Genomic DNA, 27,301 nt, shown 5'->3' with positions numbered 1-27,301 from the left:
GATCAATTACTCCACAAATATACAAATAATATTTAACCCAAAGCCTTACCTTGTGAATATCCGCTCCCTTTTCAATAATTAACCTAACTACGTCCATGTTACCTCCTTTCACAGCTTCCTCCAGAACATCACCCTGGACGACACATAAAATGAATTAGTGACAGTTACATCAATGCGCTTACAATGCTTGGAATATCGAAGCCTTACAAACATAAACAATCTTTATGTATATACAATAAGGAATATTTGTGATGTGTATGTTTGCTTTCGGACCGTTGATATTGAATTATATTAGCTATTCTTAACACAAAAATTCCAATTGGTTTGCAAGGATATCAGTATATCAACCTGATCAGGATTGGCACCTTTGTCTAAAAGCAAAGATACGATATCAGTTCGACATTTCCTTGCGGCTGTCTTCAATGCATTGGACTGGAAAATAAATGTGATAATAAGTTGTATGTACACGATATTAAATAATATGATTATAAGTTGTATGTACACGAAAAAAATAATATGATTATAAAGTGTATGTACACGATAGACAATAATACGATGATAAATTGTATGTACACTTTAGAAAACAAAATGATGATAAGTTGTATTAACAAGATAGAAAATGATACAATTATAATTTGTATGTATAAGATAATAGGACGCCGTTACGCAACGCTATCGTCACTTCTAAATTATATTTTAGTTAATAACATGTCAGCCATATCTTGTCCAATGTAGTAATTTTTATGTTTGAACGGAATCAAATTTAGTATTCATTGCCAGCAGAAACAGTTGCTGTTACTCAAGAAAATGTTAAAGTCTGGATCTCTTTGCTTGTAAGACCAAGTATCTAGCATGCATGTTTCGTTGGCAAGTACAAATTGATACGGACTTATTGACCAATTACTTCACAAATATACAAATTATATTTAACCCAAATCCTTACCTTGTGAATATCCGCTCCCTTTTCAATAATTAACCTAACTACGTCCATGTTACCTCCTTTCACTGCTACCTCCAGAACATCACCCTGGACGACACATAAAATGAATCAGTGGCAGTTACATCAATGCGCTTACAATGCTTGGAATATCGAAACCTTACAAACATAAACAATCTTTATGTATATACAATAAGGAATATTTGTGATGTGTATGTTTGTATTCGGACCGTTGATATTGAATTAAATTAGCTATACTTAACACAAAAATCCCAATGGGTTTGCAAGAATATCAGTATATTAACCTGATCAGGATTGGCCCCTTTGTCTAGAAGCGAAGATACGATATCAGGCCGACATTTCCTTGCGGCTGTCTCCAATGCATTGGACTGGAAAATAAATGTGATAATAAGGTGTATGTACACAATAGACAATGATCTTATAATAAGTTGTATGTGCACGATATAAAATAATATGGTTATAAAGTGTATGTACACGATAGGCAATAATACGATGATAAACTGTATGTACTCCATAGAAAATAACACGATGATTAAGTGTATGCACACGACATGAAATAAATCGATAATAAGTTGTATATAAATTGTATGTACACTTTAGAAAACAAAATGATAATAAGTTGTATTAACACGATAGAAACTGATACGATTATAATTTGTATGTACAGGATAATACGCCGCCGTTACGCAACGCTATCGTCATTTCTAAATTACATTTTAGTTAATAACATGTCAGCCATATCTTGTCCAATATAGTATTTTTTATGTTTGAACGGAATCAAATTTAATATTTATTGACAGCAGAAAAAACTGTTGTTTCTCAAGAAAATGTTAATGCCTGGATTTCTTTGCTTGTAAGACCAAGTATCTAGCATGCATGTTTCGTTGGCAAGTACAAATTGATAGGGACTTATTGATCAATTACTCCACAAATATACCAATAATATTTAACCCAAATCCTTACCTTGTGAATGTCCGCTCCCTTTTTTATAATTAACCTAACTACGTCCATGTTACCGCCTTTCACTGCTTCCTCCAGAACATCACCCTGGACGACACATAAAATGAATCAGTGGCAGTTACATCAATGCGCCTACAATGCTTGGAATATCGAAGCCTTACAAACATAAACAGTATTTATGTATATACAATAAGGAATATTTGTGATGTGTATGTTTGTTTTCGGACCGTTGATATTTAATTAAATTAGCTATACTTAACACTAAAATTCCAATTGGTTTGTGGTATTGGATTTAGTACTTTTAGTATCAATAAACTACGATGGCCGACAGCGGCCGTCACCCCGTACACGCATATTAGAAAAAAATACTTGGAAAATGAGTACTATAATTACACCTCGTACACGCAAATTAGAAAAAAAAAACATACCTGAAAATATGTGTACCGTGACAAATCATATGTACATATTATTTTTATATAACCTCCGAAGGCGCACGTTGCGTCTATAATATACTTTTTCTAAATATGTGTACGAGAAATATAAGATTTTTAAATAAAAGTGTTGATCAATACGGTTCATTACAACACAAAAGCCAGAGTGTACACTAAATAAACGGCGAACCGGTTTATGATGAAAGATAACATAAAACATATATTCAAATTAATTCTTATTATTCAATTTGCTGAATATATTCTATGTATAATTGGCAAGTACAAATTGATAGGGACTTATTGATCAATTACTCCACAAATATACAAATAAGATTTAGCCCAAATCCTTACCTTGTGAATGTCCGCTCCCTTTTCAATAATTAACATAACTACGTCAATGTTACCTCCTTCCACTGCTTCCTCCAGAACATCACCCTGGACGACACATAAAATGAATCAGTGGCAGTTACATCAATGCGCCTACAATGCTTGGAATATCGAAGCCTTACAAACATAAACAATCTTTATGTATATACAATAAGGAATATTTGTGATGTGTATGTTTGTTTTCGGACCGTTGATATTGAATTAAATTAGCTATACTTAACACAAAAATCCCAATTGGTTTTTGGTATTGGATTTAGTACTTGAAGTATCAATAAACTACGATGGCCGACAACGGCCGTCACCCCGTACACGCATATTAGAAAAAAATTATATACATGGAAAATGGGTACTATAATTACACCTCGTACACGCGAATTAGAAAAAAAAAAACATTCCTGAAAAAATGTGTACCGTGATAAATCATATGTACACATTTTTATATAACCTCCGAAGGCGCACGCTGCGTCTATAATACACTTTTCCTAAATATGTGGACGAGAAATATAAGATTTTTAAATAAAAGTGTTGATCAATACGGTTCATTACAACACAGAAGCCAGAGTGTACACTAAATAAACGGCGAACCGGTTGATGATGAAAGATAACATAAAACATATATTCAAATTAATTCTTATTATTCAATTTGCTGAAGATATTCTATGTATAATTCTAAATTCATGATAGAGTACATTGTTAAGCCAATGGAAAACAATTAAATGCAAAGTTTAATTATTGAACGATAACTCAATGTTCGAGTTTCAATAAAATGTAAGCTTGATTATATTTTCTTTGATTCTTTTTAGTGTTAAAGTTGGAGTAGTGTAGAGTTCAAATGCAGAATTGTAGGTTCAGCACGTTTCCTGAATAATGCTGGAGAGACCCATCACTCAAAAGGGGAATGACTCCGTATACCTTGACAATCTCAGTTATATAGGGAATACAGAGGTAAATGAAATAATGAAAAAAAAAATATTTTCAATCAGCTAATGCTCTGTCATTTTCTTAAATAAAGTAGACTTGAAACTTGATTGTAGTGCTTTGATTCATGACATATCAGCTCATCAAAATTAACCCTGTTAAATTATGTCATAATAACTATGACATCATCAGTAAGTATATATTATCTTTTAAATGACTTCACAAATATCAATATTATTATTATATAAATGTTCATCCGCAAGTGTTTCGCAAGTTTCCTAGATTTTACTAGATATTCATTATATATATATATATATACTAATATATAAAAACAAAACTAAAACAAATCTGCCATCGATCTCTAATTTTTTCGCAGCCGCTGCTGTTCTTCAGGAGATGTTTATTGATGTCGATAAGGCAACAACACAAATAACAAGGATTGATGACGTCATAGTAAACAATACACTATGACGTCATAAGATGCACATATTATAAGTCACACTTACAAATTAAACTGAACTATTAAACCTGGAACAGAACACGCTGATATGGACACTAAGGACATATCAGACCTTGTTAATAATCGATCATTTGGATTATCAGATATAGAGAAAGATTACTTGACAAAGTGTTGAAATATCGAATGCTATCAAAGAGCAGAATTCTGAATTTATTGACATAGAGAAACCGAATAATTTGAAATTTCGTCCGATTGTTGATGGTCCTGAAGGTGTTACTCAAAGGCTTAGCCATTTTTTTGGACCTTATACTTAAACCCCTTTGTTCTTCAGTCAAAATTTGCATACGATTTTAATTTTTTATCTCATTTACCTACTTATACTGAACCAGGTTCAAAACTGGTATCATTTGATGTCGTCAACCTTTATACAAATATTTCCTTTGACTTAGGAAAGGAAGCCATAACGTTTTGGCTCAGGAAATGTCCAGAAAAGATTTATTCTCCATTTGATGACGACTTCATTCTGGAATCATTAAACATTATACTTAACAGAAATGTATTTTACTTTAATGGTAAATTTTATCAACAGATAAAAGGAACTGCTATGGGAACCAAATGTACACCAACATATGCAACTCTGGTTCTGGGCTATCTCGAAGAGTAGTTGTATAAAAAACTCAAAAACAGTGAAGGCACAGATTATTGCGATTTTCTAAAACAAAACCTCTGGAGATTTTTGGATTTTTGTTTTATAATATGGCCTCCAGAAAAAAGCATAGAGAATTTCCATAAAGAACTTTATTCTTTACACAGGGACATAAAACTTACTATTGAATGTAGTCATATGTTTCACTTCCATTTTTAGATGTTTTGGTCAAGATTGAAGATGGCCATATTTCAACTGATATTTATTCAAAACCTACCGATTTTCATAATTATCTGAATTTATCTAAAGTCATCTAAAGCATATAAAGGTAAATCTACCTTTTAATTTAACTTCTAGGTTGGTTACCATCGTTAGCGATAGCAATGTACTAAACAGAAGATTGAACTTTTTGAATTTTTAAAATCATGTAATTATCCAGAAGAAATCATAATGAATGGTTTTAGGAAGGCTCGAAATAGAGGGCCCTTAACTGGTCAATTACATACTTATAGTGTGGAGCTGAAAAAGGTCACTGTGATTCCGTTTGTATCCGCATTTAATCCAAACAATTTTGATATGTTTCCAATTATCAAAACGTATGTAAACGATATGAGAACGGATGATAAGATGAAACAGATATTTGAAAAAACACAATCATTAATAGCAAACGACAACCTAAAAACCTCAAAGATTATTTTGCTCTTCAAAATTTCAAAGGGAAGAACAGAACCCGTGTGTGTCTAAATGTAATAAACCAAGATGTGGCACTTGTAAAATTATTTTAGAAGGTGAAAGTATTTTTTCAAGAATGATTTCAATTTCAGGATTAAATCAAACATGAATTGTCGATCAAAAAATGTTATATATGCACTTGTATGTGGTAAATGTTCCCCCCCCCCCCCCCCCCCCCCCCCCCCCCGCCCGCCCCCCCCCCCCCCCCCCCCCCCCCCCCCCCCCCCCCCCCCCCCCCCCCCCCCCCCCCCCCCCCCCCCCCCCCCCCCCCCCCCCCCCCCCCCCCCCCCCCCCCCTCTATATTGGGCAAACAGGTAATGAGTTGCGACAACGGATTACTGTAGACAGACAACAAATTAGGACAGACAGTTTAAGATTTCTTCATGTCAGTAAACACATTCATACATGTGCAAGTGATGTTTTTAATATTATCCCTATTTATCAATCTACTGAGAATTATGTGAAAGAGAAGGAAAATAATCAGGTTTAATAGCTTTATTAAAACCAGGTTTAAATGGGTTGGTTTAATTTGTAAATGTGACTCCCAATATGTGTATCTTATGACGTCATAATGTATTTTTTACTATGATGTCATCAATCCTTGTTATTTGTGTTGCTGCCTTATCAACATTAATAAACATTTCCTGAAGAATAGCAGCAGCTGGGAAAACGTCAGTGATCGATCGCAGATTTGTTTTAGTTTTGGTTTTTTTCTTTATATATATATGTGTCAAAATGTAAGACACCTAGATGCGGTACATGTCCGATTATTATTGAATGTAGTACATATGTGTTTAAAAATGGCTTGCATTTTACTGTAAAAGCAAACATGAATTGCAAATCGAAGTGTGTGATATATGCTATAATTTGTTCTCGTTGTGGTGATTTTTACATCGGCCAAACTAGTAATGAACTTAAAACACATATGACTGTTCATAGGCAACAAACGGAGTCACGTATTATACGTTCGAAGCCTACTCAAAAATGTGAGGAGCGAGGCTATCAGCGAGTCATTGTTCAGGGGTGACTGCACTTGACCAGATGTGTTACAAGTTGCAACAAAATCAAAATATGCCGCTGCCAAATAACAAAAGGTATAAATAACAGCAGGTAAATCAAGAGGGGAGTGGGGATGGGGTGGGGTATGGCGTTGCGTTGTCTGTGAACTATAAAGCAAATATAAGACCTCCAACTGGGTCAGGTAAATACTACAGGTCAGTGTCCACATTGATATATAACGGGTACGAGGACCTCCTCCGGAGATATTTACATGTAAAACATAACTACCTAACCGCTAGACCCAGGGTTCATATTTGCAATAGTCAACCTGCATGTACACAATACCTACACTAAAATAAAAAAAAAATCATCTGAAGTGTTGTCTTTTCTTAAAGTGATAATTTCTATAACACAGTATGTGTGACGAATTCAGTGACTTATACATACTAGCATTACTTGAAAACTATTTGTACACATATTTTTTTTTTAAATCTCTTTGTATAAGTTAAAAAATGTATTTAGTGTTTGGATATACAGTACCTGAATTGTTTAACGGTCCCAGCCTAACGCAAACGCAACGCAAAAAATCCGTCCGTTAGCTAACGCTAACGATTGCTAGCGCTAACGATTAACGATTAACGATCAACGATTAACGCAATACCGGCTAACGATTAATACCATTGTTATAATCACGGAAACGGCTTGACGGTAAATAAATTACGGATCTTGACGTTCTGAAATACAAACGAAAGTATATGAAAAACGGGAGTATGTGTATGATTAAAGTTTCTGTATACCATGTAACTGATTCTAGTACCCTGTACCCTGTACCCTGTACCCCGTACCCCGTACCCCGTACCCTGTACCCTGTACCCTGTATCCCGTACCCTGTACCCTGCAAACGATTTCTAACGCAAACGATTATAAACGCAACTAACCATTAACGATTGCTATCGCAAACGATAACGATTAACGATAAACGATTGCTAACGCTAACGTTTGCGTTTTTCATTTTGCGTTTAGCGTTTGTCGAAATGCGTTTTTTGTTTTACAATATTCGTTTTTGTTTGCGTTTTCGTTCGTTTTCGTTTAAAATTTCGTTTGCGTTTTACGTTTCCCGCTCATTTCGAGGGAACGTTAGAATTTTCAATTACTGCATATTGATTATATTTATCATTATTTATTGGCAGCTGTGGCCCACTTGATGTTTTGCTGCCTATGTATAATTAAAACAAACTGAGGGCTTAGTCAAATGCCATAATTTTATGTTTTGAAATTTTCGTACACAATATAGACCGAACCAAGAGTCATTTTACATTTTTATTATAAGAGGATCGATTGCCATAGGACACCACATTTAAGGATCTCATCTATGGAGCAATATAGTTTTTAAACGAATAATTCACTTTACAAGTGTAATGACACATTGGTGTTTAGGTGTTTCTAAAGCTAGAAACATTTAGGCTATATATTATCGATATAATACCATGCACGTGACGACGTATTTGCAAGTGCGAAACAGGGAAAATAATCACATATCGCCTATAGATTAAAGGTCGTTTGAAATTTGACCTTTCTAAAATCGTCTTCATCTATTGATTCGTTTTACTTAAAAGAACGTGCTTCAACTAAGGTTATCGAGCACTTATATCGAAATCAAACAAACTCGTTTCTAAAGTCTTAATTTTTTAAAGTTTGAAGCAAAGAATCAGTTCGTATTTCTTTAAATCCCGATAGCCACATAGCTTTGTTGACGATATAAATTTGTATATACGAAGATAAATGTTGTCCTAATTGTCATAACTGAATTGCTACACTTTTTGGGTTTGAGAGTCGTGTCTGTCAAATATGTATATTAATATTTTCACATATCCTTAGATAAACAAACTTAAAGTAGTATTGTATGATTCATTAATATTACATTCCTATAGAAGATTGTAAATACTTCATATGAATAGAAATTGTTCATTTATCTTGTTTCGCAAAAACATGAACAAAGTAAATGTATACCGATGAGTGTTCTGTTTACTTCAAATATGTTGTCAAGGAAAGAAGTATATAATATATAGGAGTATCGAATCGGTGTTTCTAAAATTGAAAACATTTTGCCTTATCATTTCATAAATCAACTAACTTTATAACTAAATTGTTATTTTTTTATGATTCGAAAGGATTTTTTTCAAATTCAATATTTACATGTAGCAATACCATGTAATGACATAATCCGTTACCCTTAAGATATATAATCTGCCAATTTTGATCATTAATAGGCGCATGCATCAAATTCGTTATGTAGCTATTTACTATTGTGGAATATGAACACTCGAACATTGCTTTGATTTTACCTAAGTAAATCCGTTACATTTATGCATTAAGCTACAAATTTGTTTGAAAAGCTAGAGGTATGAATGATAACTGGACATCGACAACATAGATGACGTGTGCGAGCGATTCGTGATGGATTTGCAACTTTCAAGTTTGAATTCGTATTCCTATTATTGCCAACTAAATGGATTTCAATGCCGATACATAATTCAATACAAATAATAAAATTAAATCTCAAGACATTTTGCATTCATAATGAAAAAGAGTATCGTCAAGTACGGAGAGGCCGTTTCGTCAACTAGTTTTCGTTATGGCTAGGATGACAATGTCTCATAACCATAATTATGTCAACAGAGGCTATTGACAGTTCATGTGATGAACAACTACCTGTTATATAGTGGGGTTGCAGTGGAAAGTTAGATAGACAAATACTTACCTCATTGACATAAGCTCCATTTTCAATGAGAAGTTTAAGAATGTCTATGTTTCCTCTCCGCACTGCTCTTTCAAGTGCATTGCTCTGGAATACAAAGACAAACATCAGTAGTTATTCAAAACTGGTTTGCTATGTGCCAACTGGAACTTCCAACATACTATATATATATATATATGACGGCGACTGCGAAAATGGGTACAGATGCGGCAAGCCTCATTCCAAGGACGTATATGAGAAGGATAAGTCACACTGAGTTTTGGGCAAAGACAGCGCAGGCGGCGCTTTTGTGTTTGTGCACTGACCGTGACGTTGGGCGACGACTGATTTCCTTTGATATCCGCCGCCGCAGCCTTTGATGTAGCATGGGGGTGCGAGGGTTACCGTCTTACTTTCTGAAGCGTGCTGCCATTTCATTAGCGGTCGTATTTTTTTAACGATAGTTTAAGACATTTCTTCTAAATATTCCGTCTTTAAAGCAAGTTATAAACGTTGTGAAATTTAATTTACTTTACATTGGCGTTTCGTTTGACTCGATAAGACAAGTATTTGTTGAGAAAAACGGTTTTTATTCCCGGTTCATAAGCGTCTCGCGTGGTGTTTAGTAGTGTAAAGAGACAGACACGAATCCTTCTCACTTAAAAATCCTTGCTCATTCTGAGAAAAAGCCGTCTAAAATCACGAGACATTTTGCTGTATTTTTCTGTGACGTGATCGAAGACTTTTTATTAGTTTTTTCACACAATATATTGACTAGTCTAGCAACACATAAGCTTGGACACCATGAAATGTACAATATAATTAAAGTCAATTTATTACTTTGTTTATCAACTGTAATAAACAACTGTTTGATCTCGTAAATTCTTTATTCTTCGATCGGCAGATCCAATTATCTTTGCTTCTTGCCGACAAACTTGATAACTGCTGTGAAGACATGATGTGTTAAATAAAATACGACACTAAATTAAATGTGTTACTTATTATATTGGCTTATGAGTTAATTGTTTTGTTTCAAAATAATAAATGTGCATTGTTAATATACTGGAATCCCAAAGATGACACAAGCTTACGCATATTTATAGAAGCACGGACCCGAACGCACCCGGTGTTTACGGGAGATCACTCTAGTTAGTTTCTTAGTGGCGTAATGACAGCAACACGTACGTTTACATCTCTCTGAATTGTCATAGTGTGTAATCTGCAATGATGATTACTTGATCAATGAAAACCAAGCCCGGTAGGTGAAAGACGATGTTATATTAATGAAGGAACGTTCAAACTGAGTAGTTAAAGTAGTATCACTTTATACTTCGCGATGTTGTGAAATGCGTATCATACGTAAACTTATACGTATTCGACAGTTTGAATTAATGTACCATGGCACGAAATCATGTTAGACTTGAATCATTAAAATGAGTCAACTATCTACTACAACGAACAATAGTTGTTGTAGCATTCCAGCAGAAATTATTTTGAAACAGGATAAACCATTTATAGATGAAATAGAGACTGTTGATCAACTTTATTATTCAAGACTGTACACATCATCCGAGGGTAGCGCCGATGCTTTCAGAGAACTTTCGTCAGATTCCAATGAAGACGAGTGTAATTACGAGTCCGACAAGTCTTCAGATGATAATGACGTTGTATTTGTTTCAACAGATTCCACTGAATGTGACACTATTGAATATATAGCACAGGCAAAATTTCGTAATGACACATGTGGCTGTAAAGTGTATGGTGGAGAAGCATGTAGTGTAAAAATAGACTTAGAATCGGCATTTGAATTTAGAGAACATTGTCACCAATTAACACATGATGAACTAGATATTACTGTTAAGGCTGAGCTATTTGCTCATCGTAAGTCTGGCAGTCATACCCAATCTAAGAAACACAAGATAAAGGAACGAGAGCGACCATATCAGGAGTTTTATTTCAATTGAATCCGTGTTTGTAGAACTACATTTTGTTTTATTCATGGCATCAACAAGAACAAATTACAGGCAATTAGTAAGTCACTAGATACTGTTGGTTTGATGCCACGAAAACATGGAAATTCTGGAAAAGCTCCGCATAATGCTCTCTCTGTACAAGACAGACAGAATATCAAGACATTCTTGTCACAATTTGCTAGAGACAATGCATTGCCTATTCCGGGAAGATTACCAAATTACAGGTCTGAAAAAGTGCTTCGTCTTCCCTCGGATACAACTGCCATGGGCATTTTTGAAAAGTTTGATTCACTGGCCGGCAAAATGAGTTATAGACGAGTGAGTCTACGCACCTTCCAAAGAGTATGGCATGATCTATGCCCATATATCACAGTCATGAAACCATGTACAGACTTGTGTAACTCTTGCCAAATTTTTTCATTGAAATTATCTGCTACTGGTTCAATAAATGATGATGAAAAGAAACAAGTCTTGGAGGAATACTGTACTCATATAAGTCAGGCAAAACAACAGAGAGATGTATACAGAAAGCAGTGCACAGAGAGTAAAGAAAAGTTCAAGTTATTGTCAGAAGCAGAGAAGACAACAGGTAATTAATAATAATGAAATACAAATTAATATTTACATTTTTTGCTGAGCAATAGATTCTTCAGATAGACATCTTTAAATAAAGCATATCAGAATTATTCAAAATTATTTATATAGATTATTATTTTAAACAGGTTCCAAGTCTGCTATTACAGCTTTTCAGCCTAGCTTTCAGTAGACTAGAATGTTAAGATAAAGACCACTCGTGTATACATACCGGGGTATATAATATTACATGAAATGCCTTTCAATTTTTCTTACATAAAAAAACCTTTAAATTTTTATTCATGAATTGGGAAAAAATCTGAATGTTCATAATGAAATCTTATTTGATTTCAATTAAACTTAACTACATGTACAATGTATTTGATTTTAAGAACAAATGTATTTATCAAATTGATTATATATAAAAAAAACCAAATATACTTGATGTAGTAATGCTCATGTTATGTAGAAATGTATATGGTTGTCTTTCTTTCTTTGTAGGCAATTCACCCTGTACAGTTGATGGTGCTTTCCACTATTCATGGGATTTCGCACAACAAGTTCATTTTCCCCATCATGCTCAACAAGTTGGTCCAATCTTCTTTAAGACACCAAGGAAATGCAGTGTCTTTGGAATCTGCTCGGAAGGTTCAGGTAATTAACCCCGAGTTTTACTTTAATAAGCTTAAGATAATCATAAAACCAATTAATTAATTGATCTTTAAAATACATTACTTTTATGATTTGCAAATTAAATCAAATCAAACATAATCAATTATTGGTAATTTAAATTACATGTATATCATTTACCTTAAACACCTTTTTATTGAAAATTTCCTTTAATGATATGAGATTTCAATTAAAAATTGAGTGACAGTGATGATTCCAGTGGTACACATTTGTTGATATTGCCAATGCAACTGGTAGGAATTAACTACAGTATTCCGTTTCTTGATCAATACATTGTAATATTCAACAGGACAGCAAGTTTTCTATTTGGTGGATGAGGCTGAAAGTTCAGGAGTAGGATAGGGAGCTAACTTAGTTATCAGCATGGTCCATCACTATTTTCATCATCATGGACATGGAGAAAAGATCGCCAACATCCATTTTGACAACTGCAGTGGACAGAATAAAAACAACATTGTGTTGTGGTATGCCCTTTGGAGGGTGATAGTTGGTAAGTCCCCTTCATAGGTTTGTTAGGCTTGAACTTCAACCACAATTTTGTATGTATATATGCTGATCTTAAAATTTTCATTTCTCCATATATAGAATTATGACATTTTCCTGTTTTAATAAACCAAATTGTGCAATACAATGATGGAATTTCATATTTCAGACATTTGAGATTTAAAAGTCAATACCACATCATGACCTGATTAATTTGTAGCACTAGAACTACATGAATACCTTGAGATTGGGTGGGGAGGTTTAATATATGTATAAATTAGTCACTGACTTCCAGTTTTTACTATTTTAGTCATCAATTAGTCTACAATTTAAATAGTTTGTTTCTCAAAAGATCAAATTAAAATATTCACATTTTGAACTTATTATAGATTTGCAACAATTAATTACAAATATTTTTATTTTTTTTATATTGATATTGTATAGCAGTAGTACCTATAATTTCCTTCTAATGGTAATTTTTAAAGTTTTTTGTAGAACAATGAACTCATTTTTTGTTTTATTGTATTACACAGGTCTTCATGTTGGTATCCAGTGCTCGATGATGATTGCTGGCCATACAAAGTTTGATCCTGACTGGCATTTTGGTGTGTGGAAATTGCGCTGGAATTCTAGTAATGCTGAAAGTTTAGAGGAGGTTGCTCGCACAGTTACAACTTCATCACGGAGTGGACACAATATTCCACAGTTGGTTCAAGATGAGGAAAAACCATTCATCTTTAGGGACTGGAAGTGTTACCTGAAACAATACTTCAAGCCATTGAAAAACCTGACAAAATACCACCATTTTCTTGTGGAATCTACAAAGCCAGGTGAAGTGTTGTGTAAGGAAGTCGGTGACTCACTTCAGTGTCAGTCAATCTACTTAAGAGAAAGGAAATCCTTCCATCTGCAGAAGATGAACCAGAGGAAATTGTGTCAAAAGGACTAGATCCTTCTAGACAATGGTACTTATATGACAATATTAGGGAATTTTGTAAAAGTGAAAGTTCAAAAAACATTACCTGTCCAAAACCCACTGTACCAAAGTCAGAAATGGATCTGACAGAAAGCAACCAAGTACCAAATGTTCCATGCAAACGGAAAGGTTTACTTTTACGATGAAAATGACTGCTATATTACATTGTTCACATTTGTAAGGCGTGTCTTGTCTTCAAAAGATCTGTAGTGATGGAAATAAGTTTATTTTATGTAGGAATTTGTGAGCGGATATTCCTTTTGACAACAGAACTTTGTCTTTAAATGTATATGTATATATACACATGACCTTTGATTCTACCACCTAGTGTTGGACTGATTATTGTTTTTAATTGATGATCGATCGATTATGATTTTCCTAAAGACTATCGATTATGAAATTCAATAATCAATTATTAAAATGGGAGATAACTTGTGCTTATTTTATATTGTTCTGAACCTTTATTATTATTATTTGTATATTGGTGTAAAACAAATTTTCTCAAAATGTCTTTGACATGTTAGATAAACAATAATTTGAATTAAAAAAAACACTTCATTGAACCGTTGCCACAAGATATCTTTCTAAAATTCTTCAGAGAAAATAAAAGGTTGAATTCATAAATATAAAAAAAGTTTTCTATAACTGTAATCCAAATTCAAAATTGATAATAAGTAGGTGGTCCTAAACCGATCATTGAATGTGATTTTACAACCGATTATTAACACTAAGTAGCCTTCACTTTTTATTGGCTGTCTCCCAATTTTTATCTATTCTTAGTGGATATACTAGTACTATTAAACTTAGACTGATTTTAAAGTTGGAAATTAAAAGTAATTGAGGATCAATATTAATAATATATTAGACACAAAATTAGTACCGATGTAGGGAAGTGAAGTAAGGCTGTGTGCATATAAATTTTACATGTATATATATAAATCGGTGTGATTTTAAACGGCCCCCTCCCTCTTCCTTTTCCATTTTTACCTGACTTTTCCAGCCTATTTCTACCAATTCTCAGTAATTATTCCAATATTTTACTGAATGTTATTATTTTGCTAGTTCATGATCTATCAAACATTTAAGAAGTGTGATCATTTCAATATTTATGGCTTTGGCGTTTATATTTAGATTTTGAATTCTTTCAAAAATTTTGGCATTAAATTATCTCCCTTTGATGTATATACATTTGTACGTGTAACGACGTTTTAAAATGATATGGACAATTTATTTTTCGTAATTAAGAAGGGATAAAATAAAATATTTGTTTGGTTTTGAAATATATGTTGTTATTTAAAAGTATTGACATGTCAATATATCCCTTTTGTTATGTGTTGCAAATATTATACTTTTATGACGTTATTTGACTTTTGTGTTTTCTGTGTTCAGTGAAGCGATACAGGTTAACAAACAATTTTTTCTCCATAACCGTACCACATAGAGACCTAATTTTTTGGATTTACATAATTTATAATGTAAGCTTGCAAAAAATGTATAAAACTCAATTTGTCAATTTTCCTCATCTGACCCCTTTTTCGCCGTCACCGTCACATATATGATAACGTTTCTTGATAAAATCTTTATTTATATGTATTCTTGTTTCGTTTTCAATCTGATTAAAATACAGATCCTTATTATCACTACGTTAGATAAGAGGATCTGAGAAAATCCCATTAGGGGTCATGTCCAGGTGACCTTTGTAAATGGCCAATCAAATTGCTGCTGGCAAAATATTGACAGTGAATTTCAGGGAACGAAATAGTTTGAAAATCTGTCAGAATTATTTCCGTGTAGGTAGTCATCTCGCCGAAGGAGCACAATAAAGCTAATCGTATTTGTATGTTGGGGCGAAATCACATTGTCAATTGACAGAGCAACTTGCAGAAGATGCATTTGATCTCAATTACACGTGGTATAAATGTCATACGAACATGACCCTTAATCGGATTTTCTCAGATCCTCTATTGAACGAAGTGGTTATAAGGATCTGTATTTCAGTCAGATTGTTTCGTTTTCCAACTGAACGTCAACAGGTGCATGCATTTAGCTCTCGCAGATGATGAGGGAGGATACAAGATGCACAAGATTTAAATGTTTTCGATCATTTTTTGGAATAAAACATAAACATCTTACGAAAATGTAGATAATTCCAAGAATAAGATAACTGTAACCTTAGTCGATACGTGGGGGATTTTTAACTATAAACCATATCTTGTTTTATGCGACTTCCGATTGTCTTAAATCAATAGCATTAGTATTGTTTATTATACAGTCAAAGTATGGGATTGAGGGATAGGACTAATTCTGGTTTTCCAGAACTTGTCTATTTCCCGAGGCGAAGCCGAAGGAAATATAAAATAGTGCAATTAAATCCAGAAACTTGCTATATCAATTAACCCCATACTTTAACTGTTTAATATACAAATAGATACAAAGCATGTCTCCTACGTTATCATTTTCAAAAGTTTCTGACCGATATTAACGTCGTTTGGTTACATCAATTAATTATGCCCAATTTTGGCGTCATATGACAATGGATGGAGTGATCGGAAACAAGTCACGACCACCTCAAAGCTGACTGGCTCGACGGAAATACCCGAATGCGGATGTGCGCTAGCTTCTAGGGGTTTATTATTTCGAAAGCGCACAGCTGAATGATGATTTTGGAAAAAGTTGGTAGCTATTAAATTTAATCAAGCACCGTTTATATAGTGTACATAAAGTACAGGTATATTAATTGTATTTATCATCATCCTTTTGGCGGCTGTGGCCAACTTCATGTTTTCGCACCTATGTATAATGAAGTAAACCGATATCTTAGTCAAATATCATTATTTTGTGTTTTAAAATGTACGTACACAATATAGACCGAACCAAGAGTCCTTAATTGTTGTTTAAAATTTAGAGTTTATAAATCAAATATCAATCCGATTATGTATTGTACATATTAATTACATAGGGCAACACTTTTAAGGATCTCAACGGTTCAGCTATATAATTCATAAACGCAATATCGACTTAACAAGTGTAATGACACATCGGAAACATTGAAGCTCTATATTATCTTTATAACACCATGTGACCACGTAATACCAACTGCAAAACAAAATATACATTAAAAGCAATTTTCTGTCAAACAACGTACCCGACCTGACTATATAATGATATATCATTATTAACTAAGTTTGTACGACGATAATTTACGTGGAAGACTTTATAGTGATGCACTATATAATATGGAAATATACAAAAAAAGAAAGGATCGCCATAACAAAAAGCACAACCAGGGCATTTTCTGATGCATACAGAAAGTTACAAGGATCAGTGTTGAATGGTTTTAGAGTTATAATCCAGAAACTTAAGGAAACAGTAATTTTGTATTTTCCATGGTAACGGGGAAAAGTCCAAAATGGAAGGTCCGTAACAGCAAAAGGCACAACTAGGGTACTTGTCTGATGTATACAAAAAGTTTCAATGGGCTGCGTTGAACGGTTGTAGAGTTCTAGCCCATAAAAGGATCTCGGACAGACGGACGGACGGAGCCCAAAAAAATAATCCGCGTAAACGCGTTTCGCGGGAGATAGTAACATGACGTGATGTAGACAATACTCAATATGATTTGGAGTTTCTTCGTGGTGAATATTTTATTTATTGTTACTAGAATACCTTAACCGTTTAGTAGAAAAAGTGATAACGGTATTGTGTAAATCTTAATTTTATATTTAAACACATATTGTAAAGGGTACTGTGCTGAGTCCATACAATTTATGTTAACCCTTGTATTACCTAACGTATTTTGGTGAACTTTCCTCTGGTTCAATGTTATTTGCATTGTTGTCTACTACAATCATGGGTTTTATATAAAGAAGCTCATGATATAGTGATACCACAAATAATATATATATATATGTATACATATATTTACTAGTTAAATGTATATCCTTGATGGTCCAAGATCCTGGCGGTTATATTAACATTAAACTAAGTATTTATGACTATATATATATATATATCAGCATATATCATGTTTTTTTATTTGTTTTTATATAACTATCTTGAATGCATTGTTCTCATTTTTAGTTTTTGATATTTTGAGAACAAGGCGTAAAAAGAGAATATTCAAAAAGCGTTTTTTTCGCAATGGTAACAAATGACAAAAAGTCTGTGGATGTTGTAAGTTCATAAAGTAGTCGTTGTTAGAAAGCATGCATACAATGACTTTAATATAAAGATTCATCAAAATGCTGTTTTCGTTAACTGATAGGTGGGTGCAGCAAATGCATGATAAGGAATGATAAAGGGAATGGCTTAGATCAAGTCTGACATGCAATAAGTGTTTAATTTTCGCATGCTTCTACCGACCGTCATCGTTTTTGTTTAAGTACCGTAATTTCACAATGACTATTAGATCATTCACCTATCTAGCGCGGTCATATATGCTGTACATTTTGATTATTTGAACTTTAATTTGATTTACATGAAAGCATGGAGGGGTATTACTTTGGGTCGTTTTAGGGCCACTCAGTAATAAGCAAAATATTTTGCTTGAAGATTCTTTAGGATCAGCTGCATATTATATGCTATTCAGAATTTCCGATTTTTTCTGCGTTCGTGGTAATTTTATGGGTCAAAGGTCAAAGGGTTAAAATTCACAGTTTCATTGTTAAAGGCCTAATTAACTAATTATTTGAACAGAGATAATATTTAAAACAGTTTTTGAATGTAAATATTGGGTTTGTGATGTTCAGTTGAGAAAACTGATGAAGAATTTAAAAAAGTTCAATTTTAACCTCAAAAGCATTAATATTTTGGCTGAAAACTAAGATTTTTCAACGATTTTATAACTTGAGATTGATGTTTAGTATTGCATGTGTATCTTGGCATAGCCTGCATAAGATGATTATATCCTAGGGTCACTTTGGCTAGGTCTCGTGCATAATTAGGTCATATTCAATATATGGTATAATCTATCCACTAAACATACGCTGTTTTCTCATATTTAAAGTAGGTTTCTAACTTATAAAGGCTTGTTTTATGAGCTTATTGCCAGCAACGCCTTCACTGAAGGTAGGCTGTTTTAACTGCTACCCCATTGCATGATTGGAAAAAAAGGCTTGCTGATATATTCCAGCTTGTTGTATATTTGATTATTCTTATGTTTTACCATACATACCAATATATAACAATAATACATTTCACATTTTTGACATGAAAAACATATGTGCGAAAAATGCGATGCGTTCTTCATCAAAACGAATTGTAAAGAGTATATTTTAGAATTTTTTTTGCAGGACTGAATTTACATGTATGTTATACATGTATTTAAAAAATCGTTAAGTATTATCGTCAAAATAGAAAGTAGAGTTATCGTTTAATTTTGATAGGAGAGTTTTTTTTACTATTATGGCTTTCATGAAAAAAATCAAGTATTTACTCAAAAAACATCTCATCATCACAAATCGGCAATGTTACATAGTGTGCATGTCGGTAGATGTTGATATAAAATGAGAGACGTACGATGCGATAACAGCGTTATCGTTCCTTCGGAACGAATGTTAACCACGACAACTTTTAGCTATCAACCAGGTTATAACCGCGATTTGGGTAATAAGGAAATTGACACAAAGTTTTTAACGATATTTTACAATTAAGTAAATCCAGGCGTGATCTATCGACTGAGATAGTTGTTGACTCTGTGAACATCCATTTGAACATTTGGGTCAAACAGGCAAAAATCGACATTTTCATCGCTAGTTTCTGTTTAATTCGTCCTAGCAAACAAACGCTTATAGTTGACAAATTGAGATTTTACAAATTAATAGTATATAAGAAATTCTGAACAAAACGGTATTTTTGGTTTTTGAAAATATTATAAAGAACGACCACAAGACGGTCTTGGAAATTGGTAGTATTTCGCAGGTTCTCAGTAAATTTCCACGGCAGACGTGACATTTTTGGTCTTGCGCCGCCTTCCTTCAAAGCTATTCTGATTTATTAGATCGACGAGTGGGCCATTCACAAATAGATCGTATCTATGAAACATTCTGCTTATATTTGATGATATTATTACTTGAATTTGTAAAACGTTTAATAAGTTTTTCAATAATATCCAAATATTTGTTGGGGATTGCGCGAATCGGGGAAATGTATGTTGTTTGGGGCGTTCAACCGCACAAAGACATGCCATACGACTAGCGCCATCTGGTAGAAGGAATGTGAGATGTCACCTTGTGTATCCGGTTGGAACAGGTTTGGATTGATGTTGAAAGCCGCCTCGATTTTCAAGTTACAATCGGCAATATCAGGTAAGTAGGCCTAGTTATGTTTCTTACGTGTTAAGGCTATCACTATCGGCTGGTGTTAGTATTATTCGCTATCTAATATTTGAGGTTGTTGTTGTTTATTATGATTGTTTTTCGTATGCCTACTGCAGTACCGAGCCTGATCATGACAGCGACTGAATCAAGCGTTAGGCTAGGCAACACTGCATGAATTAAATTTAAAAACAACTCGTAAACTGACAGTCTATTGTAAGACTCTGAGACAGATGCCGTTTTAATATGTTCTCCTAATATATTGCTTAATTGTATGATTAAGACTAGTAGCGTAGTTAAACCATTCCTGTTATCAGATGACATGTTTTGTTGATCAGCTGCAGTCTAAAAATAGCACCTTGATGAGATCAAAGCGAAAGTGACAGGTACATGCGACAATGTCAGACAAGGGATGGCTGAAAAAATCTGGTATTGATCAACATTATTAGATATGCACTGCAGTTTTACAAGACACCTAGGCCTACATACAGTACCGTACACATTTTTTACATTACGTAAAAGTTACTGTACACTTACATTGTAGGGGGAAGGGGGCATAGTTACAACAGTTTTTAAAAATTTAATGTACTGCATATATCAAACACTCAACAGCCTCTTCAGTTTGGATTCGTTGTCGAGTATTTCAGAGACCAATTATACTTTTTAATTAACTTTTATTTTCATTTTCACCAACTAGTAGTCGTGACGGAACAGTAGTCGTGATTATGTGCATATTCTACTGTGTGTCCAGATTTACGAATGTCTGGAGCTGCTGACGAATACTTCATAATGGTGTTGTTTTGTTTAGGTGGAAATAATGTGTTTCATGAGATCCAAAGAATTATTTTTTCCCAAATCATGAGTACTTTTCCTTTTTACGACTACTGGTAGGGTCCCAGAAGTTTGTCTAAAAAACATGTCTCGGTCCCCCAAGCCAATTCCAGAAAAAACAATATTTTATAATTACAAAACAGTAGCTTTTGGGAATAGATCTTAAGAAAATCATATACAGTATCTCTCATTATACAGATACATTTGAAATTTTTAAGTCATATCAGTTAAGGTATTGTACCAATCAAAATATTACTTGCTTTTGAATTTTTTTTTAATTTACTTCATTCTTTACAGGATTGAATAAAGGGAGGCAATTTGCTTATTTGTTCATTTCTAGGTATATTTTCTAGCATAATGCTGAACACAATTAAAAAATAGCCAAAATGTAGAAATGTATATACTAATCTGATAGATTTCTTTGTTAGCGAGATCGATATTGTCTATTATTACCATTTTCTTATTTATATGAGAAAAAAAGTTTCTTTTTGATAAAATAGGGTTAGCGGAGACTTATACATGAGTGGGTTTAATATCCTATTATCAACGAGGGTCATTAAAAGGATGTGCGGTTTGTTGGTGGAGGAAACGAAGAAAAACCAGTTACTAGAGGTGAGCTCGGCTTGTGGTTAAATGTCGGGACATCTTAACCACTTGGCCACCGCGGCTATTGATATGGGTTTTATTGATTTAACGTCCTATTAACAGCAAAGGTAATGTAAGGACGTGCCAGGTTTGTTGGTGGAGGATATCTAAAAATCGTTTATGTCATGTCATTATTTAAATCAAGTATCAGAATCAGTATGTATTGCAGGATCATTTAAGGAGATGATAGAGGAAAGTCAGCATACACTGCGAAAAATCACTGACCAGCAGTCAGTACCTGGTACGTACCCTACATGGGATTCAAACTTGTAACCCAAATGAAGAGGGCTTGTAGTAAATATGTCGAGACATCTTCACCATTTGGCAACCACAGCTCTGACTATTATATGATGATTGTGACATTTAAAAATTGTTTATGTCATGCCATTATTTAAATTAAATATCAGAATCAGTATTAATTGCAGGATCATTTAAGGGGATGATAGAGAAAAGTCCGATTACATGGAGAAAAACCACTGACAAGCAGTCAGTAGATATATATATAGTACGCATATGTACTTGGCATCTACCCCACATGAGATTCAAACTCGTAACCCAAAGATCTTATTAAATCATTCGGCCCCAATAACTCAATCTTCTAAAATAATTTAAACCAGTGCGTCCTATTAAGTGACCTATACTGATGAAAGTACGGAAATCAAAATTGAAACTTGTAATTAAAAGGACAATCAAGTGAGGCGTATTCTGTTAATACATAACTACGAGGCAAAATATGGCATAAATGTATTGTTCTACATTCCTTATGAAACATACAGCATAAAATATTGACAAATTCCGTGTCATTGTCTTTTTCATAAACATGCATTTTTCCAGGATACTAAGAATACAAAACTTGGGATGTCATATATATGTGCCTGTGATTAGTTTGAATATATCACATGGCTAGGAACATTAAGGGGGGATGAAACATCATATTTCACTGAGACGAATGTCCCCATGGTAACCACTTTTCTTTCACAGAGTTATCTCCCCTTATGATTGTACAACAATGACAGACAAGCGTATATACTTTAACACGGAAATTCTTAACACGCCCCCCACTGGTACTCATCATGGATTTAAGTAAAATTATTAATAAGTCAGTGATTTTTCTCCTTATATAACTTGGGTCGGTAAACGACCCCATTCCCGATGCCAAACCCCCAAATCGTTTTCCCAATTACAATGAAAAATTCCCAAATCAAATATCTGAAAAACAAACAAAACCCGAAAAGCTCTCCTCTCATTGTTTAATCCTCTGAAACTGTTGTTATTGTCGTCACCTTTTGTAAAATTGAAACAGTTTACTGTTTTACAATATCTAATCACTTATAATACCATGTTCAGTGATGGGTAACTTTTTCCCAAAACTGCTCTTTTTGCGATTAAAAATTCCCAATTTGCAACAAAAACCTTTTTCCCAAAATACCTTGAAAAATCACTGTAAGTAGAATAGCAGATTTTCTGTATAATAAACACTATATATTTATAGTGATTTGAGTAGTTGTGAAAATTTCTACACTGATGTGGTTGGGTTCAGGTTCGGCCTACCAATTATAATTATGGAGATCAAGCTATTCTTTGTATTTCAAACACGGATCAATACACAGTACATATATCTGTAAGCAGGTCATAGTGATACCAATTACAATTAACTTTCATACGAACCAGTTTATTCCAATATAAATTAGCGCAACTTTTAATGCATATTGCATATTCAGAATTGTCACGTTTGAGTGAATATGAAGCCATATGTCCGGATCAAATTGAAATATTACAAAATGTATGTAATCATGACATTAGGATTTTTTCTTCATTTCGTTGGAGAAGCTTATTACTATACATTTTTGACTTAAGCCATTCTTTGTATGGCTTGAGTCATAGGCACTACTTTCAGTAACCTTTCAACTCAGTAATTTAAATGCCGTTGACCTATGACACGCTAATTTAAATGCCGTTGACCTATACTGTGTACTACATCTCACCCCTCTCCTCTAATTTAAATGCTGTTGATCTATACTGTGTACTACATCTCAATCCTCCCCCCCCTCCTACTCCCCCTGTGCCTGCATGTGTATAATGGCACCTAATACACAGCTAGGCTAGTACCTTACCTTCCAGCTGACTGCTGTCCACACAATCTATACACACTGGTGACTCCCCCATCTAACGTAAACACATAATCTCTGTTACTGATCTTGCTATCTAAGTCTTATAGACCTAAAAGTTATAATTAAAAAAAGTAAATTAATCAAACTTTCTTTCCCTGTACATTAAATAATGCTTTTGAAAACAGACCTGAGGTTAAAGACAATATAAGGCTGCCATTATGTGTGCATGGTTTTACTTGCATACATAAGTGAGCAACACAAGAGTGTAGTACAAAAAACTTTTTTTAATGAATATAAGACTTTTGCTTTCTTTATTTTAAAATCTTTTCTTTTATTTATAAGAATTTTGATAAAGAAAAATGTCAAATAAACATATATATGGTTTTTCTGTGATCAGTTGAATATTGTTGAAATAATCTATATCAAAGTCGGTCACAAGACATTTGACTGCTGATAGATACACAAAGCTTTGAATTAAGCTTTATTTTCATATAACACACAGTATCTGTTTTCTGGGAAATAGAAATCTGCCTAACAGCTTAATGTTTTTATAATGAATTAGTCATATATTTATCATTAGAAAATTTTTTTTTTACTATAATGATAATTGTAAAAACAGAATGGTGTATCTTACACCATTGTAATGTCATATAATCGACATAAATTAAAACTAAAAATCATTTTGAATTATATTAGCATTTGTGGCAGTATTGCAAAAAATATTACATTTACATCTATGGTTATAAGTGAAACAAGTACATACATTCAGACCATGAAGTCAAATTATGGTTTATAATTTCATTTCTTCTAACATTTATGTAAACTAATGTTCAAAATGAAATATGTTGTTTGCATCTCGCTAGCTTAACAAAGATTCAACTTTGGAGGTGTCACTAAAATCATGAAATCCATATATACTTGTGCGGTATGATCATTTCTATGATTAATGTAATGGCCTTGAAATCATCTTTTTTGCCTTTTCCTCAAATACATATGAAAATCATATATGAATAAAAAAAACACTGAAACTGTATTTTCAGTACATCAGAATGAAATCACTGAATTTAATGAGATACTGTTTCATGGTTAATACCTTATTATTATTCAAATTATGATTGCAGAATTTACTCTTTGTGTTTATTCCCCATAATTATGCATGCTTCTTAGATTAAAACCACGATCTAATTTTCATAAAACAGACTGAATTCCATCATTATGATAAAAACGGACACAAACAGTGTTAAATTAACATACTTATGTTGAAATAAAAATACCTAAAAAAAGCTTATATTACCTAATGATGGCTTGAAAAGTATACATGAAAATTAAAATGTATTTTGATATTTTCAACATTTACAAAATAATTTGAAATATAGGTGGCTTATGATATTGTGTAAAATACAGATAACCTTGAGTGAGTTCAGGTTGTAAATATTAATATAAGCATTGGCTTTCAGTTGGCATTCATAGTCAATATGAATACCAACTGGAGGGAGGCAAATTTCATGATGCGCTCTAGCTTTATTGACATTGCTAATGATACAAAAAAGCCTTTCAATCAATATCGATTAAATATGCAGGGATGAAAGAAATAATATGCATATGCACGAATAAGTTATATATAGGATACTGTCAAATTGATGTTGTCAGAGTAAATTGAAGATTGCCGTAAAGGGATTTAAAGGATATGATAAATACAAGGTACAAATAATAATAAAATCTTGGAGTGACAAATGACATTTGTTTGCCATTTTCTCAAAAGAAAGAGAGAAGGAAATATTTATAAATCATTGACTCAAGGTCGACCCTACTTTGTGATTTGCTATTTGTTTATCTATAATGAAATAAATTGTCATCTTATGAGAGAGTGCTTGCATTTATAATACAACACTTTTACCTGGAATTTATAGTTGTCCAACTGGGAATTTACTTGATGTGTATGATATGATGTACACCAATATCAAATTCATTTATCTAAGGAATTGCAATGTTTTTGGATTATTGTATTGCATAACGCATGTGTTTTTGTTTTGAGTAGAAGGAAATAGAAAATTAACTCTAAAAAAGTATATAAAAAATTTCTTTACTACTGCAATTTGACAACAATTGATGGCCATGCTGTTGTACATTGAGATTTATCATTTATATTATCAATGCAAATCAGAATTCTTGATTTGTAACGTGTTTTTAGGCTTAAGTCTCAGTACTTTCAGTACTTTGATTATTTAAAATCTTTTAACCTATTTTGTTCACCATATTTTTTTCTTAATGTGTACATTCAGGGGCTTTTTCTTTGGTAATTTAAATATACTTCCAAGATCTGGTTGAGATGTAAAAAATAGGCCTTTCTTCCGAAGATTTATATAAGTTGTAAAAGAATAGGACTACCTTCCGAAAATTAAGATGAGTCATGAAAGAATCAAACTACCATGTTTAAATTGGGAGCGTTATTTCACATCCAATAGGTTAAAGAATAGGACTACCTTCTAATGATTAAGATAAGTTGTAAAAGAATTGAACTATCTTCCCACGTTTAGGATAAGTCGTGAAAGAATTAGCTACCGGTTTTGAATTGGGAGTGCTAGTTTTGTTCTACATGCAAGAATTTTTGTCAATAGTCATGCATGCAGACCTGACTTTTGTATTCCTGGTGTTGGTTCTGTAACATGCTGAAATGGAAGGCTACAGAGTTTGTTCAAATAAATGGACTTGACCTTAATATAAGGCCACAGTGTCAAATGGGTTAAAATCTTCAAATGACTCCTTTATCAATAATTGACTGGCCTGTAGCCATGTGCATGATACATGTATTTTGTTTGTAGCATGCTTGGATGAAGGGCTACTAATTATAAGTTTGATCAAATGAATGACCTTAACCTTTATTCAAGGTCACAGTCACAAGGGTCAAAGAGACTAAAATCGTAAAATGACTTTAATCGTGCGATATTGTTTCCTACGCTGAAGCACTCTTTTCGCGACAATCCTTCATACAGGTGTCGCCAAATATAAGTTTAATCGACAAAATAGATCCAAGATCTGTAACATGGTCCTTTGTGCGTTATACTTCATTCAATTTCCATACACGTATGCAATGTACATTTATACATGTTCATTTGTATGCATATGCGCATATTTGCACTTCTTTCGGAGAATTGCCATGAGTTATCAATTCATGGTCCTTAGCGTCTCTCATTTCATTCGCATCACCCCTTAAGGTGTTGTTCCACTAGTAAATCATTCCTTCAGAACGAACGTAAATCATTCCTTCAGAACGAATGTAAACAACTTTTAGCTATCAACACGCTTATAACCGCGATATGGGTAATAAGCAAATTGACGCATAAAATCTACCTAAATTTTGGACTTAACCTAATCCACGCGTGATCTTTCTTCTGAGATAGTTGGTGACTGTGTGAAATTTCGCTAAACGAAATTATGCATCAAACATGCAAATATCGACATTTGTATCGATAGTTT

General features: G+C 33.4%; 1 protein-coding gene and 1 pseudogene across 1 annotated transcript; one reads left to right on the top strand and one right to left on the bottom strand.

Annotated features, from left to right (window-relative positions):
- Nucleotides 1-49: 49 nt before the first annotated feature.
- LOC138313610 (putative ankyrin repeat protein RF_0381) lies at nucleotides 50-9,361 on the bottom strand (the record flags this gene model as incomplete). Its single annotated transcript, XM_069253967.1, has 7 exons — nucleotides 9,253-9,361; nucleotides 2,701-2,784; nucleotides 1,922-2,005; nucleotides 1,243-1,326; nucleotides 944-1,027; nucleotides 349-432; nucleotides 50-133 (listed from the first exon to the last, which is right to left on the bottom strand). Coding segments are annotated over exons 1-7 (609 nt in total), but the record flags the coding sequence as incomplete, so codon positions are not given.
- Nucleotides 9,362-10,615: 1,254 nt separating this feature from the next.
- On the top strand, nucleotides 10,616-14,384 carry LOC138313611 (uncharacterized; annotated as a pseudogene).
- Nucleotides 14,385-27,301: the final 12,917 nt, after the last annotated feature.

This window comes from Argopecten irradians, unplaced genomic scaffold (genome assembly GCF_041381155.1).
Source record: "Argopecten irradians isolate NY unplaced genomic scaffold, Ai_NY scaffold_0773, whole genome shotgun sequence".
Taxonomy (NCBI): domain Eukaryota; kingdom Metazoa; phylum Mollusca; class Bivalvia; order Pectinida; family Pectinidae; genus Argopecten; species Argopecten irradians.
The sequence above is the reverse complement of the archived record's forward strand: the minus strand, read 5'-3'. Positions and strand labels throughout refer to the sequence as shown.